The sequence below is a fragment of the Protobothrops mucrosquamatus genome, unplaced genomic scaffold (genome assembly GCF_001527695.2).
Source record: "Protobothrops mucrosquamatus isolate PMUCROS unplaced genomic scaffold, P.Mucros_1.0 scaffold3128, whole genome shotgun sequence".
Classification (NCBI taxonomy): Eukaryota; Metazoa; Chordata; class Lepidosauria; order Squamata; family Viperidae; genus Protobothrops; species Protobothrops mucrosquamatus.
This window is the reverse complement of record NW_015389130.1, coordinates 103,951-113,079: the sequence shown is the minus strand read 5'-3', so window position 1 is coordinate 113,079 and position 9,129 is coordinate 103,951. Positions and strand designations below refer to the sequence as shown.

General features: G+C 43.3%; 1 protein-coding gene across 1 annotated transcript in view; it reads right to left on the bottom strand.

The window, feature by feature from the left end:
• The window catches only part of PRPF18 (pre-mRNA processing factor 18), a 17,666-nt gene extending 9,013 nt beyond the window's left edge, over positions 1-8,653 (bottom strand). Inside the window, exons 1-4 of the mRNA XM_015826427.2 lie at positions 8,585-8,653; positions 5,658-5,735; positions 828-932; positions 573-721 (exon numbers count right to left, since the gene is read on the bottom strand). Of these exons, the coding sequence (XP_015681913.1) occupies positions 573-721; positions 828-932; positions 5,658-5,735; positions 8,585-8,650 (398 nt within the window). The 5' untranslated portion in view covers positions 8,651-8,653. The remainder of the gene's footprint in view (positions 1-572; positions 722-827; positions 933-5,657; positions 5,736-8,584) is intronic.
• Between the last annotated feature and the right edge of the window lie 476 nt (positions 8,654-9,129).

Genomic DNA, 9,129 nt, shown 5'->3' with positions numbered 1-9,129 from the left:
GTCATTAGGCTAGGGGCTCACATACTTTTTCCTCCCTGCTCTGTGAATGTTTACATGTTATGTTCAATTAAACCATGGCAACATGTAATGTTTGTGCATTATTATTTTCAGCAGACTGTGTTTTTCTATTGTTGTGACTTAGATGACGTTCAGAGCACATTTTATGACCAATTCATGCAAAACTCTGTGTTATCCCAAGAGGTTCACATACTTTTTCTTGCAACTGTAGATGTAGATAGATAGTTAAGAGATTATATATAGAGATAGATGATAGATAGATATGATGATAGATATATAGATGTGGATAGTTAGAGATGATAGATGACAGAGATAGATATAGATGTAGATAGATAGAGATGATAGATAGATAGATAGATAGATAGATAGATAGATAGATAGATAGATAGATAGATAGATAGATAGATAGATAGATATAGATGATATAGAGATAGATAGTTGATAGATATAGATGATAGACAGACAGACACAGACAAACAGACAGACAGACAGATAAAGAGGGAGGGAGGGAGAGAGAGAGAGCCACAAGCTTAATGTGGAATTTCCAACATCACCTCTGGGGCATCCAGGCAATCTTAATAAGATAAAATTGGGGGTGGTTCCAGCCTACTGCTTCACCTGCCTCCTGACCCAGGAAGCGTTGTCCCGATGACACAAGATTAGCAACTTGTGGTGCTCTCAAAACTCTCCATCCCCTCTGAGACTACAGGACGGGCAGGACAACAGTCCCCAGGGTGATGAGTGGCCCGTACCAACTACGACGTGAGGGGTAGCTAAAATCTGAGCACGTCCAAATCCTTTGGCTTTACCTCTTGTCTAGAAAGAGTCATGGGCAACTTCTCCTCCGCCAGCTCCAGCTCCAGCACCGGATTTGAAGACGCTGGGTTTTCGTCCTGTTCTGCCTCATCGTTGACCTAAATAGCGTCGAGGAGTACAACATAACCCACAGCTTTAAATACGAACACAGAAATATGGATATCCCACACCGAACAATGAGCAGCTGGGCAGAGAAGCAGAACTTCTTCTAGAACGCCCAATAAAATCGTTGAGTTAGCACTTCTTTTGCTTTTAGGACTGCATCATTGTTCCAGGCTGAGTCAGTTACTACAAATGACGCAAAAACTCCACACACTTAGAGCAGGGGGGTCTTCAAACTTGGCCCTTTTATGACTTGTGGACTTCAACTCCCAGAATTCCTCAGCCAGCATAAAAGGGCCAAGTTTGAAGACCCCTGATCTAGGTTGACATAACGATTCTCTCTCGCCTGAGAAATGATGGTTCTTCATTAACTTAGTTCAGGGGTCCTCAAACTTGGCCACTTTAAGACTTGTAGACTTCAACTCCCAGAATTCCTCAGCCAGCCTGCCTGGCTGAGGAATTCTGGGAGTTGAAGTCCACAAGTCATCAAAGGGCTAGAGTTAGATGGTAAACACTTCTGGACCAGCTTCACGAAGGACGTGGACTATTGAAAAAAAATTAAAAGTAAATATTTTTGTAAAGGGAACCGGTTAAGATTTGAGAGCCGATGCTTTCACAGTTAAGTAACCGGGGACTTTAAAAATGTACATGGTTTACACATGTCACGTTAGAGAACATAAGGAGATCCACCTCTGTCACATAATTCGATTCGTGCTGGGAGGCAAGCTCTGGTTTGCACCAACAAAGCTGGCTAGTCCAAACATAACCACAATCTGCAGCTTAATTAAAGGAGAAAGAGAGGAAAAGAATGGAAGCAGAGGGGGGGAAAGAGATTGCCTATCAATTGGGCCCATTCCTGTTGCTTTTTTTTAAAAAAAATAAAAGTACAGGCAGTCCTCCACTTACAACCACGACTGAGGCCAAAATTGTTAAGGGAGTTTTGCCCCGTTTTACGACCTTTCTTGCCACAGTTGCTACGTGAATCCCTGCAGCAGTTAAGTTGTTAAGTGAATCTGGCTTTCCTCGTTGACTTTGTCAGAAGTTTGCAAAAGGGGATCGTGTGACCCCCCTGGGACATTGCGACCGTCGTAAATACGAGTTGGTTGCCAAGCGTCCGAATTTTGACCACGTGACCAGGGAGATGCCGCCATGGTCTTAAATGTGTAAAACGGTCATAGGTCACTTTTCTCAGTACCGTTGTAACTTCAAACGGTCACTAAATGAATGGTTGTTCAGTCGAGAACTCTCTGGATGCCACCGAGGCAGAAATATCTCTGGTTGCAAGTAACACAACACAAAAAAACCTTCTCAACTGAAAACCATTGCAGAAAATATACTGCTCACAAAAATAAAGGGAACGTAAACCCCTTCAGTTCCAGGGTAAAATGTTCCCTTTATTTTTGTGAGCAGTATATTTAGTGTGTGTTTATACCAGGGGTCTTCAAACGTGGCCCTTTTATGACCTGTGGACTTCAACTCCCAGAATTCCTCAGCCAGGCACGCTGGCTGAGGAATTCTGGGAGTTGAAGTCCACAAGTCATAAAAGGGCCAAGTTTGAAGACCCCTGGTTTATACGTTAGGCCAGGGGTAGGCAACCTTGGCTCTTTTATGACTCGTGGACTTCAACTCCCAGAATTCCTGAGCCAGCACGGCTCAGCATGGAAACCTCTCCCTTTTCCCTCAGCATGGCTGGCTCAGGAATTCTGGGAGTTGAAGTCCACGAGTCATAAAAGAGCCGAGGTTGCCTACCCCTGCATTAGGCTAACACAAGCTGGCATTACAGCATCCATCATTTCCATCCAACTGAGTGAATCCAAGACATATTTCAAAACTTCCAAAAGGCAAAGAGATCTTCAGGGTATATAAAATAATGTCCTATGTTGCGTTAGCATGTCACAAACATAACGCATTCACCTCTGAAACAGGAAGAAAGTTATGAAAACAGTGAAATTAAGCCCAAGATGGGGGGAAAGTTGCAAATCCTTCCATCAGCTGGACTTTTCGCTGCAAGCAATGGTTGTTCGCAAAAACATAAAATGCATGGTTTTCAAATCTGTAAGCCAACCAGACACTTATAAGCTAAGCCAGTGTAAGCAAAGCAAAAAGCATCTATGATGGTATAATATTATCAGGTATTTGTGCACTGGGTAACAAAGGTGTACACGCGAAGCCCTCTGCGTCATTCAGATGAGCTGGAACATCTCAAAAAATATGTTTCATTAGAACATTTCCTTAGGAAATTGATTTTGTCTACACCAGGGGTAGGCAACCTTGGCTCTTTTATGACTCCCTGCTGGCTCAGGAATTCTGGGAGTTGAAGTCCACGAGTCATAAAAGAGCCAAGGTTGCCTACCCCTGGTCTACATTGTTAGCCTAACTGGAATTTTTTCCAAACTGAACTGCAAGGACTAAACCAGAGGTCTTCAAACTTGGCCCTTTTATGACTTGTGGACTTCAACTCCCAGAATTCCTCAGCCAGCGTGCCTTGCTGAGGAATTCTGGGAGTTGAAGTCCACAAGTCATAAAAGGGCCAAGTTTAAAGATCCCTGGACTAAACTGTGATCTGACCATATTGCAATACTAGAGATTCAATTTACTAAAACCAGATCTTTCCTATTAGTTATTTCTCTGTTCTTCAATATAACAAATAGCATCCATCTCTTCTTCTCTTGTCATATTCCCTCAGAAGAAAAATATTCCTTCCTGGATAAACTTTTTGTCAATTATGATTTCTTAGCTGAGGAAATCCTTTAAAATCCTCGATCTTGGCTCACTCTGGATCTTATCCTTCCTCTTGCTACTTTTACAAGTTACTGGGTTTGGATTAACTGTTCTCCACCCTGCTCAGATCACTTTTAAGTACCATCTCAAAGCTTACTGGGCAGACCGATTTTTAAAATATATCTGGCTATTTCTCATTTTTATGGAAATTGTTTGTGACTATGCATGTCGTATTTCAACCAGCAATATCTTCTTTTCCCGGTGGAATTTCTGGCCATTGAATCCCATCCAACTTGAATCCAACTTTCTACCTGTATTTTCGAAATCAATTTTATTTTATTCATTTATTTATTTGCTGTTGATTTTGTTTCATAACCTCCCATTTCCTCAGAGTTCCCTCTCATCACTCGGGGCAGTGTATACAATTTAATCAATAAAATTAAGCATTAAAACCAGAATATTTTAAGATTAAAACTTCCTAAAATCTGAAATATGTAACAACAAAGAGCAACAAAGATGATCAGGGAACTGGAGGCTAAAACATATAAGGAACGGTTGCTGGAATTGCAGTGTTCCAGTATCTCAGGGGCTGCCACAAAGAAGAGGGAGTCAAGCTATTCTCCAAAGTGCCTGAAGGCAGGACAAGAAGCAACGGATGGAAACTAATCAAGGAGAGAAGCAACCTAGAACTAAGGAGAAACTTCCTGACAGTTAGAACAATTAACCAGTGGAACAACCTGCCTCCAGAAGCAGAGAATACTGCAACACTGGAAGTTTTTAAGAAGAGACTGGACAGCCATTTGTCTGAAATGGTATAGGGTTTCCTGCCTGAGCAGGGGGTTGGACTAGATGACCTCCAAGGTCCCTTCCAACTTTATTATTGTTGTTGTTGTTGTTATTTTCTATTCTAATCTAAAATGAGGACCCAGATTGTTGGGGGGCAATATACTACTACTACTACTACTACTACTACTATTATTATTATTATTATTATTATTATTATTATTATTGAGTTTCGATTGCCGCTGACTCAATTGTGAAATCTGTGCCACAGATTTGGTCAGGATAACTGTAGACTGCATTCTCTCCATGTTCATTCTTCTACTTCCTGAGAGATGAACCTGTTGGTTTCTTTTCCTTCCATAATGCAAATTGCTAAACTAAACCACCCACATCGCTTTTGCTCAGATTGAGGTAAGGAGGGGGAAAAAAACTCTTTTAGATTATCTATTTGTTCTGAAGTATCCTGTATTATTACTATTTTCCCCTAGCTGATCAAATACAAGCTATTATAGTCCCAAAGATGCTTCTTCCAAAAGGCAACTGGACTTTCTTGGCTGTTTCCTTTGAAAACGTTTCGCTTTTCATCCAATCGTTGTACTGAAGAATGAGATGAGAAACAAAATGTTTTTGCAGGAAAAATAAAATCAGGAAAATCCAGTTGCCTTTTGGAAAAAGCACCTTTGGGACAACCACGACCTGGAGGACTGAGAATCTCCACACACACACAAGAATAATAAGACACAAGCTATTATTCCGTTCCCTTTGTAAAACTGTTTCTTTCGAGCCAAGGAAATACCGATCGATATGAGGCTGGGTTTGACAGGCAAAATCAATCAAGCCAGCAATTTAACAGCTTCTGATCTTGGCTCAAAGAGCAGGACTGCTTAAATCAGGTCCACTCTGCATGCCTGGTGGGCACAACACAAAGAAAATAAGAGCAGCTTCATTCTCAAGCAGCCTCATGCCCTGGATGGATACAGGAAGCCAAAGTAAAAATAAAAAAAAACTCAAATAGCTGCATATCCATGCACGGCTCTTCCTGCGTTGCAAACTTAACTCGGGAACTCGTACCTCTCTCGTTGGCGTCTCACTTACTGGCTAAAGTGCAGGTGACAGAATGAGAGAAATAACTGGGATTAATATATTTTAATACAGGACCAAAGAGAATCCGCATAACTAGACGGACGGCGACGCTGACTTGAACAGGAAGCCAATACCTTGTAACCGCATCTTTGGAAATACGCCTCTTCGTCCTTTTTGGCTAATTCGCTGCGCTTGAAATATTTCTTATTTCCCTGAAAGAGAGAAATCACATCATGTTAAGCAAAACCTTGCATTTTTTTTTCCTTCGATTTTTTTTTAACAATGCATGTTTTAGACACAGAGTGATCAATAACCCCTACCCACCTATGCAATACATGTAAAGTGAGCTGTAATATTTTAGATGTTCATATTCAATCATTCTATCCCCAAATGTATTTAAATGAGAAGTACTCTATTGGGAACCGTTTTGTTGAAACAAAAGTAATTTTATAGGTGTTGCAGTATAAAATGTGGTGAAGACTAGGTTACAATCTGCTTCTGGGAGAAACACACGAGGGGTGTTTTAAACCGGAATGACACATTTTCAAACTATACCCATTCCTGTGGGGTCCTTGAGCTTGTTTTCTTGCAGACATTTCATGACCCAACTAGCTAACATCATCAGTGCTAGAGAGGGAGGTTTGCTCTTACTAGTTTGGTAATGAAACGTCTGCAGGAAACCACCAAAATCAGAGAGCGCCAAAGACGCCATGTCAACCCTGAGTTACAAATATCTAATTTCCCCGTACAATTTTCTGACCTACACCCAGTAACCCCTTATCAAAACAGGCTGGATTTACCAATAAAAGATAATATTTGCAGCTCAGGGTTTAAACAAGGGGTCCTCGGTGTTCTCTGAGCTTGGAAGTTTTCTTGCAGATGTTTCATGACCCAACTAGGGAACATCATCAATGCTAGGAGAGGAGTTTGCTGAAAGATTTGAACTGTGGGGTCCTTGGTGTTCTCTGAGCTTGTTTTCTTGCAGACCTTTCATTACCTGACTAGGTAACATCTTCAATTTTAGAAGAGAGCGGAGTGTGCGGAGAGGAGGATGACTGTGGGGTCTTTAATGCTCTCTTGAGCTTGCTTGTTTTCCTGCAGACATTTCATGACCCAACTAGGGAACATCATCAGTACTGATCAATAGTAATAAGTAAAATCATCAGTGCTTGAAAGGAATGAGGTTTGCAGGGGGGAGGGGGAGGAAGAGGAGGGTTATTATTATTGTGCTCTTCTTCGTACTCTCTGAGCTTGGTTGTTTTCTTGCAGACGTTTCATGACCCAACCAGGTAACATCACCAATGCCAGGAGACAGTGGGGTTTGTGGAATGGAGGAGGAGGAGGAGAAGAAAAGGAGGAGAAGGAAGAGGACTGTGATGTCCTTGGTGCTCTCTGAGCTTGGTTGTTTCATTGCAGACGTTTCATGACCCAACTAGGTAACATCACCAATGCCAGGAGACAATGGGGTTTGTGGAATGGAGGAGGAGGAGGAGGAGGAGAAAAGGAGGAGGAGGAGGAGGAAGAGGACTGTGAATTTGAATTTGAATTTTTGAATTTGAATTTTTGAATTTTATTATATTTATACCCCGCCCTTCTCCCGGAGGACTCAGGACGGCTTACAGCCAGTTTAAAAACAACTAATGCAATACAATACAAAATTTAAGAAAATGATTAAAAATAAATATTTAAATAGGCCGTTTCTACTAAAATTTAGTTAAAACCAATTTAAAATACCCCTAGGCCAGTCCTGCCCGCTGAAATAACCAAGTCTTGAGGGCGCGGCGGAAGGAGGGGAGATCCGGAATCACCCGGATCTCTGGGGGCAGCTCGTTCCAGAGGGTGGGGACTCCAACAGAGAAGGCCCTCCCCCTGGGGGTCGCCAGCCGACACTGTCTGGTTGACGGCACCCTGAGGAGGCCCTCTCTGTGGGAGCGTATCGGCCGGTGGGAGGTAATCTGTGGCAGAAGGCGGTCTCGGAGGTAACCAGGTCCAATGCCATGGTGCGCTTTAAAGATGATAATCAACACCTTGAAGCGCACTCGGAAGGTGTCCTTGGTGCTCTCTGAGCTTGATTGTTTCATTGCAGACGTTTCATGACCCAACTAGGTAACACCATCAGATTGTTGGATTTGGACATCCTGCTAGGCCAGAACCAGGCGGGCTTCATGTGCTCTTTGAGGGCTTCTTGAATGAGTTTCTGATTTTTTTCTTTCTTCAGATAAACCATGCTGGGCTTCGATGGTTAGCTGGCCTAGACTCTGGTATCTGAAGGTAGATCTTTTTTAACACTCGTATCTTACCGTGTTTTCTTAATCAAGGCAAAAGATTAATATATTTTATATATTAGCACTGGTTGCTGCCCGACGTGCTACATAGCATGGGAGGATCTGATGGTAACAAAATAATTAGCATTGTTTGCTATGCCATACGTTAAATAGCCCCCTAAATATTGGTTTATTTCCTCTAGAGGCCACATTTTTTTGACTCCAGCCTCTTCCTTCCAGGATTTTCTCCCCCAAAACAGCCCTGCGAGGCAGGCCGGGTTGGGACAGGCCGGGGAGGGCTCCATGCACCCTAAAAGGGATGCAGGGAGGGGAAAACAAGCGCTCCCCGCACTTTGATACGCATTCTCGCTCTAAATAATCCGAATTTCCTCCTCCAAGGGCCTCCTAAGGCGATCTTCCAATAACAACAGCCCTGCAAAGTAGGCTAGGGTGGGAGAGGACGGCTCCTCCCGGGCTCCCTGCACCCCAAAAGGGAAGCCAGAAGGGTGACAATCGGGTTCTTTCCCCTTTTAATGCCATCTCTCGCTCTTAATCAGGGGTTCTCAACCTTGGCAACTTTAAGACTTGTGGACTTCAACTCCCAGAATTCCTCAGCCAGCTTTGCTGGCTGAGGAATTCTGGGAGTTGAAGTCCACAAGTCTTAAAGTTGCCAAGGTTGAGAACCCCTGCTCTAAATAATCCGAATTTCCGCTTCCAAGGGCTCCCGAAGGCGATCTCCCAACAACAACAACAGCCCTGCGAGGTAGGCCAGCGCTGGCCTGCTCCTTTGCCCTCACCTCCAGCAGCTCCTTCTCCTCCAGCAGCTTCCGCTTCCGCTCGATCTCCGCCTTGAGAACGTCCATCTCGCCTCCCCCGCGGGGAAAAAAAACAGCCCCCCGGCCGTTTCCGGCTCGACCGGAAATCCCGCAGTCAAACGGTGTGCGTCACTTCCGCACAGGAGCGCCGGAACGCGCCGCGGAAGACCTAGAGTTTAACACTATAGAGGGGCCTCCGGGTTACACGAGGAGTGACTTCCGGGTTCCTTTGGGAAAAGAATTGCGCCCGCACCCTTTGTTTGCCGGAGGGAAGCAAGTGGAGCAGTTGAGATCCGCAGCCTGGCTGAGAGATGGACATTTTAAATAGTTAATTATTATTTTTTTTAAATGCCATGGGTTATCCTCAAAGGATAAGGGGCAGAGGAACTATCAATCAATCAGAATTAGATTAACCTTTATTGTCATTTTTTTTTCCTGTGGGCACAATGGCACACATTAAAAATGAAATTCAGTTGTTTCCTCTCAAAGTGGAACACATACATGACACACATTTAAAACATACTATA